Below are 20,286 nucleotides of genomic sequence, written 5' to 3' on the forward strand. Positions count from 1 at the left end.
CTGATAGAACTTTAATCCTAACCAAGCAAAGCCCTACTAGCCATCTAACTTAGCTGTTGAGTTGTGTGGTCTCTCTTTCAGGTGGAGCAGGGTGTCTCAACCTTGGCCACTTGAAGATGTGTGGAGTTGAAGAAACACTGATGTAGAGATTAATACCCCCAGATGAGTTACAAAAGGAAGATGGTGTCAGCTGCCTGTGCAATTCCATGAATGAGCCAGGAAGATTGTGGAACAAGAATGCAAATATAATTGTTATGCAGGCCCAGAGGTGCTTAAGATGAGCAGCCATATAAATCTTTTAAATAAAATCATAATAAAATAAAATAAAATAAATTGAGAAGCACCATAATCTCATATTCAACTGGAGACTTAAATTGCCCTACTTACTTGTCAGCAACACTTTCAGCCAACAGTAGGTATAATTTTCAGTAGCCTCTTCATGTTAGACCAGTGTTTCTCAACCTCAGCAACTTTAAGATGTGTGGACTTCAACTCCCAGAATTCCATGCTGGCTGGGGAATTCTGGGGGTTGAAGTCCACACATCTTAAAGTTGCTGAGGTTGAGAAACACTGACAGAAGGAATTAGATCTGTTTGGTGTTGCTGCAAAAGGCTTAAATGGTTACTTCTCCAGAAAATCTTTACCCTAGTATTAGTTTATTCTCCCATGTTTTTGAATAATGTTGATTTATGCGTTGCGGTGATATATTTAACTTCTTTACTCCATTTTTTTATTTTATTATGTTACTGTTCATTTTATACGTGCTTCAGTATATACCTTATATCAATTTGATTCAAATTAGTTTCATCGTTTTGAATTCTGTTGTAAACGACAAGAATTTGCAATGGGAAGCAACCTATAAATGTTTTCAACAATAAACGAACAAACTAAAAAGGCAAAAAGGAATTGAGAAGTTACAATTACAAGCATGGAACTGAGTACTGATGATCAGTCAAGTCTTAGGCTCTTTCCTTGCCCCTCCTCTTCTCTTCTACCTTTCCTGCTGATAGTCATCCTCAGACCTGGATTTTCTTGGATCATGGCACTGGCTTGATTAAAGAGTGCAAATAAGGTTCCTCTGTCACTTTTATCTAGCTTCTTTCTGTCCAAATATTCCATTCTCAAACATCCAAAGGTGAACATCCTATGCCAGCATTGGCTGAATGTACAAACGCTGCAGGGAAATCAATAGAGCATTAGCATGCTGAAATGAGAGTAAAAGAAAGGCAGAATAGCCTCCACCACAGCGAAGCGAGAAAGCTCAATTTCTCCCATGTTTGTATCAGGAAGAAAAGCCAGTTTAATGTCCAAGAGGGACGGCAAGGGACAGGGCCCCCTTCCTTAAGCCCTCTTGAAAGATCAGCTCCATCAGCTTTCTCGTTTCCCCAAATTGTGATCCTTATGAACGGGTATTTGAATTTTTAAAAAGGGTGCCTAGCTGCCCAGGGTCTTCTCTGCCCCACCTGAGCTAACCTCAACCAATGGCTTCAAAACTGGTAGAGTGGATGGGGCATCTGTATACCTCCATCCCGGGGGAAGTAAGTGCTGCTGTGACTGGCTTTCCAGGTGCCTGGGGGCTGTTGGGGTCTGGATGGAGAACAACAGGCTTCAGCTGAACCTGGGTAAGACGGAGTGGCTCTGGGTTAATGGCCCCTCGGCTCCTAGGAATTTGCCATCTTTGGTTCTGGATGGGGTTGCACTGCCCCAGACAGACCTGGTGCATAAGTTGGGGGTCCTCTTGGACTCACGACTCTGCTTGAAGAGCAGGTGGCAGTCGTGGTCAGGATGGCCTTTGCGCAACCTCGTGTTGTGCGCCAGTTATGGCCCTTCCTGGAGTGAGAGGCCCTTTGGTCACTCACGCCCTGGTTATCTCCCATGTAGACTACTGCAATGTGCTCTACATGGGGCTACCCTTGAAGAGTATCCAGAAGCTACAGCTGGTCCAGAATGCAGCTGCGCAGGCGATTTTAGGTGCTTCAAGATCAGCACATATTACTCCTCTGCTCCGCAAGCTGCATTGGTTGCCAGTTTGCTTCCGGATCCAATTCAAGGTGTTGGTTATCACCTTTAAAGCCCTACATGGCACGGGGCCAGGCTACCTGAGGGACCGTCTCCTCCCCATCACATCAGCCCGTCCCACTCGGTCGTGCAGAGAGGGCATGCTATGGACCCCGTCTGCAAGAGAACTCCATCTGGCGGGGTCCAGGAGGCAGGCCTTCTCTGCAGCAGCTCCCGCCCTTTGGAACACCCCTCCCATGGAAGTGCGGTTAGCCCCCCCTCTTCCAGACTTCAGAAAACAGCTGAAAACCTGGTTTTGTCACCATGCTTGGAGTGGGGAGAGGAAGACCCATTCTTGGAGTTGGTTGGTTCCCTAGTCCTGCCGGAACCAGTCTTGTCCCCTTGGGGTGGAATAGATCTGCCATCACTTGGATTTTATATTTTACATTTATATTTATTGATATTATTCTGATTTTACTGAATTTTATACTGTTTTATTGTGAACCGCCCAGGGTCCCCCGAGTGGGGGAGATGGGCGGTAATAAAAATGTGATAAACAAACAAACAAACAAACAAATCTATCTGTCTGTCTGTCTGTGGGTGGAGGTCAGTTCACCCAATTCACAACCCTGCAAATCAAAGCCCGGCCACTTTTCATCACTGAACCAGGCTATCCTCTATCTATATACTACTAAAATTCTCACGACTGTTTGAGACTTTGTAATCTTTAACTGGGTGAAACGGTGCATCGTAGGGCAACAGTTTTTGAGCCAAGGTAGCTCAAATGGCCTGACATACAGAATGCATCCAAAATGCGGGACCCATGACTCCTGTGGAGCTGAAAATTGACAAATTTTATAAAACATTTTACGGCATAAAATGTCACAAAACATTTCCTGCAGTCATCTTTGACTGTGCTGTACAGTTCAGTATGAATGATGTGGGCTACTTTCTAGGCAGGTACATCTCTGAATGTCTCCCTGAATTTTTAAGAACGTATCCAGTACATTAGAAGCTCTGCCATCGTTGAAGGCATTGAGGAATCTGGTAAGGAAATATCTCTGAAACGATGACCCAACAGGTCACGGGTTGTCTAGTTTTTTTTTTAAAAAAACAGGCAGCTAACTACCTTTCATTCAGGATCTATTTGTGACTTGTTCAATAAACTATGGTTGAAGCACAGCTTAGTGTGATCTGTGAGCTGGGTGGAGGTGATAATAGCTGTTCTTCCAGACTATTCAGCTCTGGAAGAACAGTCGTGACACACTGCACCTTCAGCTGTAGGACTCTAGTGGGGTTTACGATGCACAAAATTGAGTATTTGGCAATTTTTTGAGACTAAATCATTCAAGTATTTTATTAACACAAATGACTATATACAAACACTAAAAACTCTCTTTTGGCAAGAATGATGTGTACATTTACCAAACAAAGAGTTATGTTGGACAGCTAGGGAATAAATCTTTACATAATTTACTCATAACTATTCCACTCTTTGGAGATAGTTTACTGATTTGCAAGAATCCTTGTCCATTATGAACTAACCATATTGTGTCTAACCGGGAGAGATCCCACCCCCTTGTCTAACACCCGTGCCAATCTATGACCCCAAAGCTAGCAGAATCTTTTCAGCAACATTCAAACTCCGGCTCAGTCGATGGTGCAAGGATTGGCACAATTCAGTCCAACAATATTTAGCCAATATAAGCATCCCTGATTGATCTGAAAAAGCCATTTTTAAGGACAGATTGGATTCTTCAGCAGGCCTCTCAGATTTAAAGTGCTCATGCCATTGTCCAAGGGTTCAGATAATAAAATGGATTTTGCATCAAGGCAGATATTAGAGCAAATAGGTTAAGCTGGAGAAGGTGCAGACTGCCCATGAAGCTAACATATCTAGTCAGCCATTTGGGCGTGTATATATTCAACATCACAGTTTCACCATTGTTTCCATCTGCTCTTTGTATTTTCAGTGGTGCCCATTAGTTTGGCAGGGAAAAGCACAGCAAAACTGAAAAGCTGGCACTAATTTGGACGGTCTTAGCACTATTTGTGTAGCATTTCTGTGACCCTGAAAAATGCAGACTATATTCAGAAGGGGGACACCCTGGTCTTTCTTCTGTGTCCCATATGAAACATGGGAAGTGTCTTCCAGTCCCCAAATATAGTACAATAAACTAGACCAGGGTTTTTCAAACTGACTTCCATGCAGACCTGGGGTTCTGCTGGGACTTGAATGGGACTGCAGCATGAAGTGGGGGGGAAGCCCCTCTCCAGAATGGAATTGGGGGGGACTTGAACACTCTCAGCCATCTGCCCCCAGAAAGGGCAAGGCTTGTCAGCTGTCATCCAGAAGCCTCAACCCCCTTAATTAGGGATCCAGGATGTTTTATAAAACAAACAGTTTCCATGGCCTGAAAAAGTTTGAAAACTCCTGAACTAGACAAATGTCAACGTAATAGCCATCAGTGGAAAGTACAGTCTTGATTTCTAAACTTGGACATTGGTTTTCATTCCTTTTTCAAGCATATGCTTTTTGGGGAAAAAAATTGACAGGTAAACAGTTTAGAATTCTAGCAAATCCAGGAGAGTTTTTGGAACCTTTAAGCCACTTACTCCCCACTAAGGTGCAATTCTTGTACCATCATTTAGAAGAACCAGTAGTGGTTAATTAGAAGAATTTCCCAGGTTAGTGCTTGTTAACTAAAAACGGTTAGACATCCCTAACATCTTTTATTAAACACAGTTGTAAGGTCAGCCAGCTGAAATAAAATTAGCTGTTTAGAATGCGTTAACAGTCACCCACAGCATTAAAAGCTATGAACATGCTAACAATGCATTTCATTAACTTTCAGGAAGGAGAAGGCACCCAGACAAGTAGCTTGTTGTGCAATCACCCTGCCTCAATTCTGGCAGAAGCAGGGCTGTCAGCAGGGCACGGGGAAAAAGTCAAGTTGGCGGCCATGATGTAGGTAGTCCTCATTTAGCAACTGCCTCATTTAGTGATGTTCGCAGTTACAAAGGTGATGAAAAAGTCACTTTGGGACCGATCCTTGCACTGACAATCCTCACAGGTCTGTAAAGCAAAGGAAAGCCGAAGGAAGATTGTAAGCACGGTTGTGGTTTCACTTAGCGACCACTTTACTTAACGACTGAGTTGCCCATCCCAATTGTGGTTGCTGAGAGGACTACCTGTAGTGTGATTGCAGCTCTGCCCATTTTTATGCAGGTGCATTCAAATGGGAAGAGCTTTGATCGCAACATCATGGCCACCAATTTGGACTTTATGACCACATCCTTATCAAACCAGTCACAGGGAGGATCATCTTCCATTTATACTCTTCTCCTACCAATTCTTCCATCTTTTTTCATTACAGAACAATGTCAGTGTCAGCGATGAACAGTCAGAGTCCTTGGTCTGATAGCCCTGCTTGGCTGAGCTTGCAATATTATACCCACTGAACAAATGTCCCATTGAACTTAGTGGGTCTTATTTCTAAGCAGAGAGGAAGAAAATTGCACAGTCCTTATTCTTCACATTTTCCCATGTCTCTTTTAGCCTCCATGCATTTCCAGATAAGAAACTCCAATCCACACAGAACAATTTAATTTTGTTTCCACTCCTGGGTTGGCCTACTTTGGAGTGCAGCTCTGATCTATCTTGGTGCAGCTACAGATGTGAGGACAGATGTAAGGGTTTTTTTAAAAGCGCAGCTGTCAAACCATGCCTCTCAGCCACAGAATGAACTGGCATCCTCCTGGCTTTGTATTTTGAGCAACTGATGCAAACACAAGCATATTACATGCAAGCCTTGATCCTCTTGTCATATTTTGGTCCAATCATTTAAAGTGCCACACGCAGTTATACATGTCTGTTGTTTGCACTATTTTCAGAAGAAAAATTCAAGAATAGCCACAATGCTTTCAAGGCCGAGGATGTCTCGGTGAAGGAACAGGCTCCTGCCAACCAGTGCTGTCCATACCCAGTTCCTCTCCCCAACCAAGCAGAACTGCATTTGTTTTTGATAATGACACTTTTCAGTAAGATAGATTTTAGTGAAACACAACTAGACTTCTTGATCAGCATACTGGTCCTTAAAAAATGTTATGCCCGCCTTCCCTTAACTGATTTTATTTTCTAGAAAATCCATCAGGGACTGGCGATGCGGGGGGGATTGCATATGTCAAGTATCTTATGATTAAATCTAATCGTAAAAAGAAGGAAGATGCAGTTGCACCCAAAACTTTGTTCCAGTTCAAACTGATATCTTCCAGCAACGCAGCCCAAATGTTGCCAGCTCAGACAGTTTTCACAGACTCAGTGATTTCAGTTCCTGGAGAGGTATTTGATAAGTTTACATTCCTTGGTTTTTTCATCTCATTTTTGCTTCTGTATTTTCTTTCCTCTTTATCCAGTGCCAAGGAGGAAAAGACAGATTCAAGCGTCATTTGATGAAAGCTGGAGGGAGCTCTGCTCTAAGAAGGGGGGGGGGGCGGCTTGCGAAAGTCAAATGAGATGTTTTATATAGGAGGCAAAGGTGCTGGTCGAGAAGGAAAAATCTGGTCCGATGCTTTTGTAGTTTTCAGCATTGGGGGCGGAGGCCTGTAATGGGAAGAAAGTCAAGCATCAGCCTGTGGGCCAAGAATTCATGGCTTGGGACTGGGTTACCTAAGGGACCGACTTCTCCCAGTTGTTTCAACCTGTCCAATTCGGTCTGGTAGGTTGGGCATGCTACGGATCCCATCAGCCAAGGATTGTCGGTTGGCAGGGACTAGAAGGCGTGACTTCTCTGCCGTAGCGCCTGCCCCCTGGAATATTCCCCCTCTAGAGATCAGGATGTCCCTGAATCTGTTGGCCTTCCATAAGGCCGTGAAGGCCCCCTTATGTGCCCGGGCCTAGGGCCCCATGTGTGTTAAGGGCCCCGTTTCTTGGCTATACTAACATCCATGCATTGTTTACTTGCCGAGCATATATATTTATTTTGTACTGTTTAATGGTTTTTAATTATTTTAACTGTTTTATGGTTTTTATGATTGTAAGCCTCTCAGAGTCACTTGTTGAGATGGGCAGCTATAGAAATTAAATAAATAAATTCAACATTCCTGGTCATCAGCAAATCTGGGAATTAGCAGCCTTCAAATGCTGTTGACTGCAACCTTCTGCAGTCACCACCAGCATGGCCAATGGAGTGGGGTGTTGGGAGCTGAACACCTGCAGCTTGCCCATCCCTGAATCACAGTAATTGTGTGAACACACATATTATATGTAAGCTCAGAGAGACTGGTAAGATTAAGGCCTGTGCAAGGATGCCAAGGGGCCCTTTGTTTTGATTGAGCCTTTAATAAAGTCCAATACAATAACTACAATTCACTGGCACTGAAATACAACTTTTCTGGAGGTCAAAAGTAAAGGGGTTTACAGCTAAGGGGTCCCAATCAGTTCAGAAACTCTAACTCACATACTGTTATAAGTCAATGAACCTTGTTTTACTGAATAAACCAGAAGTGGCTGAGTTCACACAAGACGCTAAGACATCGATCATGGTTTATAAGCCAAAATATGCCAATACTGAACAAGCCATCTTATGACTTAGTGCAATGTATATAAAAAAATTTTTTTTCATCTGTTCAATCGTGTCCGATTCTTGGAGACTGCCTGGACAAGTCTCTGCAGTTTTCTTGGCAAGGTTTTTCGGAAGTGGTTTGCCATTGCCTCCTTCCTAGGGCTGAGAGAAAATGACTGGCCCAAGGTCACCCAGCTGGCTTTGTACCTATGGCAGGACTAGAACTCACAGTTCCCCGGTTTCTAGCCTGATGCCTTAATCCAGGGTTTCTCAACCTTGGCAACTTTAAGATACGCGGACTTCAACTCCCATGGCTGGCTGGGGAATTCTGGGAGTTGAAGTTCGCATATCTTAAAGTTACCAAGGTTGAGAAACACTGCCTTAACCACAACACCAAACTGGTTCTTTATATAAAAAACAGACTCCTTCAAAGGAAGCTGAACTTGTGATGACATCATGGACACACCCAGGTTGCTTTCTTAGTGGCAGTATGGAAGTGATTCGCCACTGCCACCTCCTGGAATGTTTTTCAACTTCCCAATAGCCTCTCAGCCCAGGCAGTCAGGCAGATGCCATCCACTAGCCCTGTCCTATTAAATAAATTTGATTTAGTAAGTCATAGTTAAAGGTAAAAAAGGTCCTTTGAAGTGGGAGGGTTTACTAATTGAATATATGATAAAGAAGATGGGGAGGGGTCTCTTTTGCGGGGGTGATGATTCAATGCCATTTCCATTCTGGTTCAATACAGCGTTAAATCAAGAATTGTGGCTACTCTCTCTCGGTGCTCCTTCCCTCATACCTTGGTTTTGTATTCTGGTTGTGTTGTGTGATATTTTCTCAGCTTGGAAAAACCTGGAACTTTTCTATTCCAGCATCTGAGACCATAAGAAAGGAGGGAGCACAAAGCCAGACCCACTCCAGGTTTGGAGAATCTATGGAATCTATGGAATCCTCATCTATGAACAAGAGGTGTCCAGAAATTCCACATCGGAGCAATTTGGCTCCCAGGACATCCTGTTTTCTCCCAGAATACCCTATTTTCCCCTGCAACAGGCCAATCTGTCCTTTCCAGGAGCGGTTCGTGTATTTCCAGAAACGAAATTGTCTGGAAATGGCAGCAAAAATCACTCGGCACCACAATGGCACCAAAAATCACAAAAAAAGTGCTCCAAGCAATCTATTCCTGGAATTGCACAAATCATTCCTTGAATGGTCCTTCTGGGGGGAAACAGAACTTTCCAGGAGAAAAATAGAATACTCTGAAACCAGACTGCTCCCACAGGGAATGTTCTGCACATGGGCTGTCTGAACCAGCCTGGTGTCATTGGATGAATATGCATTATTCTTAACAGTCGTCTTCTTCTGATTATGGGCAGCAGACATGGAGAGCAGACATTTCCTCCTGGCTAGGCTGAGAGTTAATGAACTGGCCCAGGGTGGCTCAGTGAAGCCAGAGAGGGGATTGGGCCGCAAGCCTCAGACCAGCCTTGGAAACGCTATTAAGCTCTCCCACAAGAAAACCTTCCCAACGCCAAGTTAGAGATAGAGTTAGACCCTCCAGCTTGCATTGTTCTCCATCCTTCCCATACTGACCTTGGTGGGACACACTGCTGGTCCATGGATGACACTACCTGTGAGAGGGAAGGAAATGAAGGAAGGAAATTAGGTTCTGAGGAGACTGCTACTGAGATTGCTGAGGAGATGGCTACCATACCTCAGACAGAATGATTAAAAAGATGGAAATCTCAAGTAAAACACCTTCATAATTGGGCAGAACCACTCGAGGAGTTGCCTGGAGGTTCGGAGGAGGAGTGGACGGTTTGGATATGTTTAAACAGACTGCGCACTGGTTTGGCCAGAACTAAAGATTATATGGAAAAATGGAGGTTTCTCCCTGAGGGAAAGGGTATTTGCTGAGAATGCAGCAATATTCAAACAACGACCCATCTTTTACAGGGCCCTTTGGGACTAACGTGGACACACAGTGACTTACTGGTGGGAAACACCTCTGCCATCAATGTGGCCTAGTACTGGGCTACAGCTATACAAATTCTATATTTTTATTAAATTTTTAACTTTTTAAATTTTAATTAATACTTTCCCCCTTTCTATTTCCTGCATTTCTGACACAAAATGAGACGAGAGGTTCTCCAACAGATGGTTGATTAATGGGGTACAGTTGCCCAAGGTATCTGTTGGCCTGTACTTTGTGTGAGGTACAGGAGGTCCCAGAAGATGGCTGAACTAGTGTCGTAGACAAGCTGAGCCAAGGAAATGTGTTGTCCAGCTCTCTTCCCACCCACCTGCACTGTTTTCCCCACCCATCCATCCATCCATCCATCCATCCATCCAGTCAAGGTGGAGGTCTTTAGCTCAAGTGTGAGAATGCTTGCTTTGCCTACAGCAGATTGGTTCAATCCTTGGCATATCAAAAAAAAAAAGCCGCTCCAAATTTGGAGAATATATGAACATATGAAATCCTCATCTATGAACAAAAGGTGTGCAGAAATTCCCTACTGGAGCAATTTGGCTCCAAGGACATCCTGTTGTTCTCCCGGAATATCCTATTTTCCCCTGCAACGGGCCAATCGGACCTTTCTGGGAGTGGTTAAACACTGGTTTCACCTATTAGTTGTGTCCCAGAAGGACAAGAGGGAATGTCCACAGCCTCTTCTTTATGACATTATGCTCATCAAAACAAGCCTTTAAACCAGCCTTCCCAAACGTGATACCCTCCAGATGTGCTGGATTACATTTTCAGCCATCCTCATCCAAGATACCCATGCTGTTTAGGGGAGGATGGGAGCTGTAGTGCAATACAACTGCAGGGCACCTGAAGGCTGAAAAGACCCTTGCACAAAACCATGGGGAGCTGCTCAACGTCTGAGGGTTGTGCTTCCACAGTATGGGAACAAGATCAGTTACAGAGTGTGCAGACACAGTCACACAACAAACTAAACTTGGTTGGTTTAACTTTGGCCTGATTCTGTGTGTGTGTGGCGTGATTTGGTGATTTGGTTTAGCTATGGTTCCGTGCATTACGCAAATCCAGCAAAGGGGGACAATAACCAGCCCCCAAATGGTCTGCCTCCAGTATGAAGCTAAACAGATAAAAAACCTGGTTTGATATAACGGTTCGTCTCATATCCACATATATTTTGTGTCTTTCTTGGACTGGTTGGTTGCATATTTTATTTAAGTCCCAAATTTGTACCTGCTTCAATCAAAGCAGGTTCTTGGAGGTTAAAAATAAGAGCACCCAACGACGTAATCCACAATAACGTTAAAGGATAATTTAAATTAAAGCTAAGCCCATAACATAGAAACAATTCCCAGGATAACACAATCTCAGTAACCCACAGGGGGTGGTTGGTTGGTTGGTTGGTTGGTTCGTTCGTTTATCAAATTTCATCACCCCCCTCCCCCAAAAGAGGGACTCGTTTATGCCCCCCAAAAGTGCTGTGCTTGTATCCAATAAGGCCCTGCAACAGAACCAGCCCCAAAGTGGTGTTTCCTTGTTATTTCGGGAGAATCTGCACACGCTTACGCTTGTAGCCAGCGCTCCCATTCTTTCCAACTGGAGTGCCTCCTCCCATTTTCCCTTAAAACCACCAAGATTGGTAAATAGTGGAAATGCTGCTGTTCTTACCGCTGAAGATGATGCACCTCTGGAAGAATACGGAAAGTTGCGTGGGCGCTCGGTTCGAACAGCCTGCTGCCTACCGACACCTGATCTGCGAAAAGGTCTGAACAAATAGGTGGGCAAAAGACTTAGTACAGCTTGAAGCCTCTGAGAAAGACAAAGGCTGCTAGATTCAAGGGTGCCTTTCAGAAGCTGTCCAATGCATAGATTTTGAAAAACCAAAGATTTGCTTCCGCGGGCCTTTTCAAGAAAAACCCAGATTATGTCTTCACACACAAAATAGAAAATAGACATTGTACAAAGAAGAGAGGATCTGTTCTTTTTTCAAAACAAAGGCTTGCTTTTCTGCAGAGATTTTCAGAGCAAAATAGAGGACAGGGAAACACTTACCTGCAACAGGCCTCCACTAGTGGCATCATGGAAGAGATCATTTGATTTCTTCTGCGATAAAGAATGACTAAAGCTATCAGGATGGGGAGAACTATAAACACGAACGCCATTATCCAGTTTCGTGTTGCAGCATCCCTGTCTGGAAAAAAGAAGGAAAGAAGTGTGGGATTTCTTTTCCCCAGAATTGTGCCCCCCACATTCTCAACCCATGGATAGGAGAAAAGAAATAGAACAACTGAGTTTGTTTAACCAACTTCTCTTTCACATGTTAAGACTACCAAGTAAATCAATCACAAGGCAATAAAATCAGACTTTATCAAAAAGGTGTGTCAGGATCTGCTTAGAGACAAATCTCATGGCTCAGTAATGTGTGTCGGGTAGGAAACGTGAACTGATTTTTTTTTCCCCCAGGAAAAAAATCTGAGGAACTGCTCTCCTTTTCTAAGCTGACAGAGGTATGATTTATCGCCTTTGTTTCATCTGATTATTTCCTGACATTTTAGGGAGTGATTAACAAGAGGATGTTGTTGGTTTTTGCAGGGGAGGGGGGAACAATTTATAGACAGCTAAAAGCAAAATTAAGTTACAGGAATAATCATAAAATTAAATGTAAAACAACGTTACTTGCAATGTAAATCTTCATGCAATGCTGCGTAAATATTTCAGATGGAGAGAATAAAACCACACAGAGATTACTGACACCATGTACTGGTAATCTAATGCAGAACATTTAAAAGGTCACCACTTAAAGGTTGCAGCAGGGGAAGTGGTCTTTAGTAGGAATCAATGAGTTTTTATAATAAAGCAAGTTTTAATACTGGAAGTCTATCTCCCACACACTTAGGAATGTTGTATAATGTGTTCAGTTTGCAGTTCTTTATGGCCATAATTCTGTATGACCTCCTCTGTGAGTAATGTGCAGTGAAGCACCCTTCTGAGTAGCTATATTAGCCATATTACACTGTCAGTTTTAAATAGTGCTAGGAAAACGTAGCTTTGTTTTTCTAAATTAAAACAAAAAGCTGACAGGAACTGCCTACCAGTTCCTTCACTGTCTGTGCTTTCCTTGGTCAGATTATGGACAGGCAGGAACAAAGACATTCCAGGTGTTGAGACAGACTGTCCTCTTTATGTATTTGTGAGAATATTGCCTAGAGGCCTTGTAATAAAAGCTGAAAATTCAGAGAAGGAACTTATGAAACCTTCAGAGAGAAAGATGGGGTCAAACTAGTGCACATTGGCTAGAGGTAGTGCAGGTAGTCCTTGTTTAGTGAACACAATTGGGACTAGCAACTCAGTCGTTAAGCAAAGCAGTCACTAAGTGAAACCACCACTGTGCTTACAATCTTTCTTCAGCTTTCCTTTGCTTTACAGACCCGTGAAGGTTGTAAATGCGAGGATTGGTCAAAAAGTTACTTTTTCATCACCTTCGTAACTGTGAACAGTCGCTAAATGAGGACTACCTATACAGAAAAATGCAGGCAGATTCCTGATTCTCTTTTAAATAGGAGAATCAGGTTTCAAAATTTCTTTCAAATGTACTTGTTCCAAATTTGTCCTGTTTGCAAACCACCATCCTCCTTCGCAGGCTTGGAGAAGGCCATTACATATCCTTGGAAAAGAAGCTGCCAACTAGGCTAACGGCTCAAGGTACGTTTCCGACGACCTTGCATTTGTCCAGCGTGCAAACTGGTGCTGAATTGGGGAAAGCGATTCAAAAGTGGGGAATTGGGGACGGCTCCATATGTCGTTGTCCAGTTCAGAAGTGCAGGAACAATCTCGAGGGTCAGGAGGACAAGGCTCACAAGTTTGTCTAGGGATCGCAGTCCTGCCTTATCAGGGCTCTAGGAAGATTGCTGTCCATCTAGCCCAGGACTCTGAATTCTGACTGTCAGCAAGAGGAATTCCGCATTCCGGACACGTATCTGGCAACGCTGGGCTCTGACTTTGTGCCTTCCACGTGCCACGGTTTCCACTGTGGAGACTTACCATTGTAAGCGGGTCCACTGTCTACACTTCCACCATATCCGGGGGAATCGCAGTAGGGAGGGGCCCACTCTGAGTTACAGTGGCAATTTTTATTGCTGTTGCATACCTGTTTGAAAGCGGGACGAAGGATATTTAGGGAGGCGGCAGAACTCAGGGGGAGAGCAAATGCTTTGCATGGGAAGAGCCCCACCTCCCATCTTTAGCACCTCCATTTAAAATATGCCCCTTTAATTTGGAACGCCAGGAACTCGCCCTAATCATTTTTCTGAAATATCATGGAATAGCCTCCCACCATTCTGAAGCAGAAAACATACAGAAATAACAGCATTGTTTATTCTCAGGGCTTAACTGCAAACTGCAAGAACCCATTGAATGACACTGACTTGGATGGAGATACACCACACTGTTAAAAGCTAGTTTTAGTTGAAAAGCTTAAAAAAACAAAACTACCAAAGAGCAAGCTATATACAGGTAGTTCTCACTTAACAGCCATTCATTTAGTGATGGTTCGGACTTACAATGGTGTTGGAAAAAACGACTTGCGACCGGTCCTCACACTTACAACCGTTGCAGCATCCCCCACCATCACGTTCACAATTTGGGTGCTTGGCAACTAGTTTGCACTTATGACCATCACAGTGTCCTGTGGCCACGTGATTGCCATTTTCGACCTTCCTGGTTTGCTTAACACCTGTAGTGATTCATGTCATGGTTCCTGTTTCAATGTTCCTGTGAACATCGTAACCAGTCCCCATGCCATGCTGGTGCTGACACGTGTTACTGTTCGGGAGGGGGCTGCTCTTGTTCTTTTGTACCAGGCACTGATGGAGAGGCTTTGGAATGTCTATTTGGGTTATCTCGCCTGTTCAAGGACACTTTCCCGAAGACCGGCAGGAACCGATAGGAACTCCTGCAGGCTGCGGGGAGGGGACTCTTTCTGACTCTGGGGGGAGGGACTGGAACTGTCTAAGCTTTAATTGTTTGAAAGACCCGCGCTTTTGCCATTCTCAGCTTTGCTCTTGAACTTGCATACTATCCAGTAATAAATCAGATATCCATAAGCTTCTTGTGTGAGTCTGGTTGGAAACTTGGGTAGGTGTTCGTCACAATTCGCTTAATGACTGCCACAAAAAAGGTTGTAAAATCAGGCTGGATTCGCTTAATGACCACTTTGCTTAACAACCAAAATTCTGGTCTCAATTGTGGTCATTAAGCAAGGACTATCTCTAAAGATATACTATACTACCAAGCAACCTGAGCAGGGGGGAATACATTCACATTCCCATTTCTTGAGATGCTGAATCCTAGAACAATGAAATCTCTACAGCGAAGGGATGGATTGTGAAAATATCAGAATTTGCAGAAATGGCAAAACTGGCTTGTTTGGTCAGAGAACAAACAACAAAAACTTTTTTGAAAGGCTGGAAGCCTTATATGGACTTTTTGCTGAAAGGGGAAAAAAAATGAATGGATGATTTATGGATTTGAAGACTAAGAAAGATGAGAACTAAATGAAGGGTGAAGGGACTTATAAAATACTTAAGAGGGAGGAGGAAGAATAAGAATGTAATTATCTGTTGAAAAGAAGGTTGGAAGTCATCTACATGTTTCTTAACTTTGGTTTTCTTTTCCTTTCTGTTTTTGTTCCTTTTTTCCTTTTGGTTTGTTATTATTACAGGTAGCCCTCACTTAACAACCACACCTGGGACCAGAATTTGGGTCGCTAAGTGATGCGGTCATTAAATGAATCCAGACCCGATTTTATGATCATTTTTGTGGTGGTTGTTAAGCAAACCACGTGGCCATTAAGCGAATCATGCGGTTCCCTATTGATTTTGCTTATCGGAAGCTAGCTGTGAAGGTCAAAAATGGCGATCGTGTGACCATGGGATGCTGCAACCGTCATAAATGCGCAACGGTTGCCAAGCGCCCAAATTGCGATCGCGTGACCACGGGGATGCTGTGAGAGTCGTAAGCGTGAGAAACGGCCGTGTTTTTTCTATTCTACAAGCTAGATGTTAGCTCCAGAAACAAAACCCAGGAAGCAACAGGAGGGTCTACAAAATCAAGCTGCTTTTTGTTTTGAACTTACCCCTTGCCCACTACATTTATTCTTTATGTCGCAGTCATAATCTAACACGGACGCATCAACACATTGGTAGTGTTTGCAAACCTGAAACAAAGCACACCCACATGATTCATTTGCATGGGGGCCGCAAGCGTTAAACTCTGGTTATCTGAGGCACACCCTCCCCACCTGGCCCTATCCAAAAGTTTTGGGATGGAACCCCCCCCCAAATTTCCAGCTAAATCTAAAGCAAAGTGAAGGGTTCAAGAGGTGCTTTGCAGGTGCCCCCACCCCCCGCCGCCATTCTGGAAGACCTCTTTTGAAGGCCTTTGCATGGCCTTAAGGCCTAGAACACTGTTTCTTGAAGCCTGGCAACTTTAAGATGTGTGGACTTCAACTCCCATAATTCCCCAGCCAGCCACCACACCTTAAAGTTGCCAAGCTTCAAAAGCAATGTTCTAGAAGAAAAGAAGTCAACTCATCCTCAAGTGGCCCATGGGAGGGTACCTTGCTTAACCCACCTTTCCAGGTGCACACTTGGTTCCTTCATTCACCATCCCAGGATCCGGCACATCTGATCCTAGCTGGAAGTCAACACCCCAACAAGTGTTGCCTTTGATAGGAGTTTGAATAATGGCAGGCTTGATCCCGAAGACAAGTAAGGTTTTCACGTTCTCACACTGCAGCTTTCCGCACATGGCATTCCTGGCAAGACAAATGACATCACTGTGATGGCCTACACCATGTTCAGAAAGTCAATATCCATTTTGTTTTCTTTGGGATTTGGTTTTCTAATGATATTTAGATCAAACTGTATCTATACTCCCAGGCAGTCTTCCCTCAGGCTTGAACGTCATAAGAAAAAGCCAGTCCTAGCATGAGGAGAGTGGATTTACAGGTAGTCCTCACTTAACAACCATTCATTTAGTGACAGTTCAAACTTATGACGGTGCTGGAAAAAATGACTTACAACTGGTACCCACACTTACGACCCTCGCAGTCCCCACAATCACATGATCACAATTTGGAAGCTTGGCAACCAGTTCGCATTTATGACCATCGCAGCATCACGTCATCACGTGATCGCCATTTTCAACCTTCCCGGCTGGCTTCTGACAAGCAAAATCAATGGGGAAGCATGTGATTCGCTTAATGACCATGTGGTTCGCTTAACCCTCATGGTGATTCACTTAACAACTGCCGCAAAAAGGTCGTAAAATGGGTCGGATTCACTTCATGACCACTTTGCTTAGCAACTGAAATTCTGGTCCCAATTGGGGTTGTTAAGTGAGGACTACCAATAGAGGCCAATTGAAGGGAACTGCCAATAAAATTAGGGAAATACAGAGCTTCTGCCAACTGAATGAAATACCCTGGACTTGCCCTTCTAAGAAACACCTCCATTAGGTATCCAGAAAATTTCCCCATCCTGCCTACTTACCAGCTTGAACACTTCTTGAATTCACGGTTCTGATAACCACAGTTTCCAAACCGGTCCCCTTTGGAATTCACTTCCAAGAAACAAATTTCAGGGGCAACCTTTGCTTCTGCAAAAGATACATTTTGTAAGCCAGGTTAGCAATCCAAAGCTCATCTAGCCCACCAGCCCCTCCAATGCCCAAAAGAGGAGCAAGGCTCCCTCTGCAGGTAGGAATGCCCTGGAATCTTTTAGAAACAGTGTCTTAATTTATCCCTGAAGGCCACTGAGATGGGGTTAATAATACCAGGATGGCACCAGGGAGATGGGGACCACATTTTCAACTTTTTAGGTGGATTAGAAGAATTAAAGGCTTCAGTGAATTTCTTGGTGGGAAGGGTGCTCCAAATTTCCCCCTTAAAACCTGTTCAGAATGAGAAAAATCAGCCTGACTGGGATGGGGCAGCTTCTAAGGGGCCTAAACAAAGTCCCCTAAAAAAATCAAATGGCCAAACATTTTTTTAAAAATGAGTTGAAAATGTTGGAGGTGTTCTGGAGATACAAAATAGGTCCTTTGTACTGTAGGACCTATAAGCAGGCAGGGATGGCCTGTCCCTGGCTTCAAGAACTGAAGACACAAAGTTGTTGATTTTAATGACGGAGGAGCTAAAAAGGCAACTGTACTTTTTTTTTTTAATACAACCCTTTCATTTACTTGTTTAGAAACAAACAAACACGTTTTCTGCCTCACTGTTCTGACTTTTCTGTTAGACTAAACATCCAAGGCAACTAACAAACACATAATGTCTGATAAATATACAAGCCGGTTATAGAACCAAATATGCCAACAAACAAACAAAGAAAAGTGAAAAGAGACTCAAATGAAATCAGGCTAAAAAGGAAGAACCAGAAGGAGCATCAAATCAAGGACCCCAAATTATTAGGAAGGTTCTGACATAATGATGGAATGCAAAGAAAACAGAAAAACCAACAAGGGAAAAGCTAGAGCCACTTTATAACAATACTGGCTTCTAATGACTTTATACCACCCCCCAAATTAAGTTAAATTAAAGACTGCACAGGCAGGTTATAATAAATGTGCTTATTTTTGCTTAACTTTTGCTTCCACCATTTGCTATGGAAAATTCTAAAACACTTGTAATTTTTTTTTAAAAAATCATTACCTTGGCCAATTTTTCTGTAGTTTGGGTGGCAAAAGCTATTACCCACCTACATACATGGATGAAACATAAGGGAAGCAAAGGCTTGCTTTTGCTCCCGCTGATCCCTATAGCAGCACATTTGAAGCCATATGGGGAAACAATACTCTACAGGGAGTCCTTGATTAACAACTACAATTGGGACCAGAAACTCGGTCACTGAGCGAATTGGTAATTAAGCGAGATGCCCACGTGACTGCTTCGCTCAACGACCACAATCCCAGCACTCCCGGTTGTGTTGTAAAGCAATCTCCTGGGTTGTTAAGCAGACAGAGCAAAAGAGCTACCTACCAAAGGGTTTCCCCTCCCCTCCATGCATGGAGGGGAAATACTTCATGGGGCTGCTAGAACAAAGCAGAAATCTTCAGGATTTAAACTCTGTTCCTTCAGCCTGCCAAAGGGTTTCCACCCTCCTCCATACCCTCCCCTTGCAACCTTCCCTGCCGGCTTCCCCACTGACTTTCTGGGAAAGCCAGAAGGGAAGATTGCAAATGGTGATCACAGGATCACGGGGCACTTGGCAACTGGTCGTAAATGCGAGCCAGTTGTTAAGCGAGGACTACCTGTAGTTCTGTCTCATGCTCAGGAAAAAGCATCCCAATCCAGGTGTTAGGAAACAACTGTTCCAAAATCCGATTATCCCAGGCATGGGGCAGTAACACATCCCTGCTGAATGCCAAAACGTTCTGGCTGTTTTGACTCAAACCATAATTTCCCTTACGTGGTCCAAAGATATTCTGACACTGTAACTCATAATACTGGCAAACCCCATTGTAGCAGTAGGCCTCATCTTGGTGGCAAGGGTGTCCATTCTGAATGGTGACATCCTGCGGGCAGAAGGCGGAAGACCCATTGCAATACTCTGGAAGGTCACACTCGCTGGCTGTCTCCCGGCACACGGTGCCTTTGGAAAGATACTGGAAAGGGAAAAAGGGGAAAGGGGCCACTGTCAACTTTTTAAGTCCATTAAGGAAATGAGCTAGGTTTCTCCCACCCAGTGCCCTCCAGATAAGGTGGAATGGCAATTTATCTGGGATTTGTAGGACTTGCTGCATAACTGCATGGCACCTGGTTGAAGAAGACTGGAATAAAGCTAAGCACAATAGACCCAACCTCACACTATGATGCAATTTATTTATCATTTATTCATCACATTTCACGTGCCTAAAACATTGCATTGTATCTTGCTCATCGACGTACACTAACCCTGTAACTAGTTTTTTTTTTTTTTATCGTATGGCATAGCAGTTTGGTGTTCATGCTGCTTTTTCTTGCTGGGAAACCCTTGTGAGGTCCAGCAGCCAGATGTGTAGACTATTTAGCCGTGACAAGTCATGTTGCCCAGGGTGCACCAGGAGGAGGCTAGTCTTCATTGCACCGAGTGGGGCTGAGAGAGAGGGACTGTAGACAGACTAGTAACCATTCAAAATGGCTATTGTATATCAAGCAAATGAAGCTACCATGTTATTACCGATCAAGGATTGTTCAACCCTTTGTTTTATTCAGCCGGCTGAATATAATTTCTAATACATAATTCCTGCCAAAGTTGGTAAATATGATTAGCTGTGAACTTTTCATGCACCATGAATTCCAGCTTGGTTATGAAGTGTAGCTGAAAAACATATTACGCCAGGTGCTTGGATGTAAAAGAATTTTTAAGAGCAGATTAGAGGATTTCACTCCCAAAGAAATGCATGCAAAGAAAAAACATGCTATCTACAGGTAAGGAAAAAAATGGGGGGGGCGGGGGGGTGACTTCCTTAGGTTGAATTTCATTTCATTCTGAAATAACACCCCTGTTATTTCATGAGCAGTAATATAGGAAATGGTTTCCACTGCTGTCTTTCGGGGCATTTTTCTCAAATTCTCTAATTCTGGATCCTGGTTGTCTCCCATCCAAGTAGTAACTAGCTCTGACTTTGCTCAGCTTTCTTCAAGAGCAGCCACAGTGGCTAGATTCTGCCACCTACTGGGGCTATCCACAAAATCTGTGGAGT

The 20,286-nt window shown here is 43.6% G+C and overlaps 1 protein-coding gene across 2 annotated transcripts in view; it reads right to left on the bottom strand.

Annotated features, from left to right (window-relative positions):
- The window catches only part of LOC134502748 (disintegrin and metalloproteinase domain-containing protein 9-like), a 658,699-nt gene that overhangs the window by 616,565 nt on the left and 21,848 nt on the right, over positions 1-20,286 (bottom strand). The window contains exons 12-20 of one of the 2 annotated variants that reach the window (XR_010068477.1): positions 19,011-19,206; positions 17,094-17,199; positions 16,174-16,357; positions 15,677-15,757; positions 13,585-13,690; positions 11,596-11,734; positions 11,212-11,308; positions 9,156-9,193; positions 5,191-6,601 (exon numbers count right to left, since the gene is read on the bottom strand). Coding sequence is in view for 1 of the 2 variants with exons in the window: in XM_063311223.1 (XP_063167293.1) it covers positions 6,520-6,601; positions 9,156-9,193; positions 11,212-11,308; positions 11,596-11,734; positions 13,585-13,690; positions 15,677-15,757; positions 16,174-16,357; positions 17,094-17,199; positions 19,011-19,206 (1,029 nt within the window). In the remaining variant the exon portion in view is untranslated. Of the gene's footprint in view, positions 1-3,326; positions 6,602-9,155; positions 9,194-11,211; positions 11,309-11,595; positions 11,735-13,584; positions 13,691-15,676; positions 15,758-16,173; positions 16,358-17,093; positions 17,200-19,010; positions 19,207-20,286 lie in introns of those variants that run through there. The other variant, XM_063311223.1, reaches the window with a different exon arrangement.

The sequence above is a fragment of the Candoia aspera genome, chromosome 9 (genome assembly GCF_035149785.1).
Source record: "Candoia aspera isolate rCanAsp1 chromosome 9, rCanAsp1.hap2, whole genome shotgun sequence".
Lineage (NCBI taxonomy): Eukaryota > Metazoa > Chordata > Lepidosauria > Squamata > Boidae > Candoia > Candoia aspera.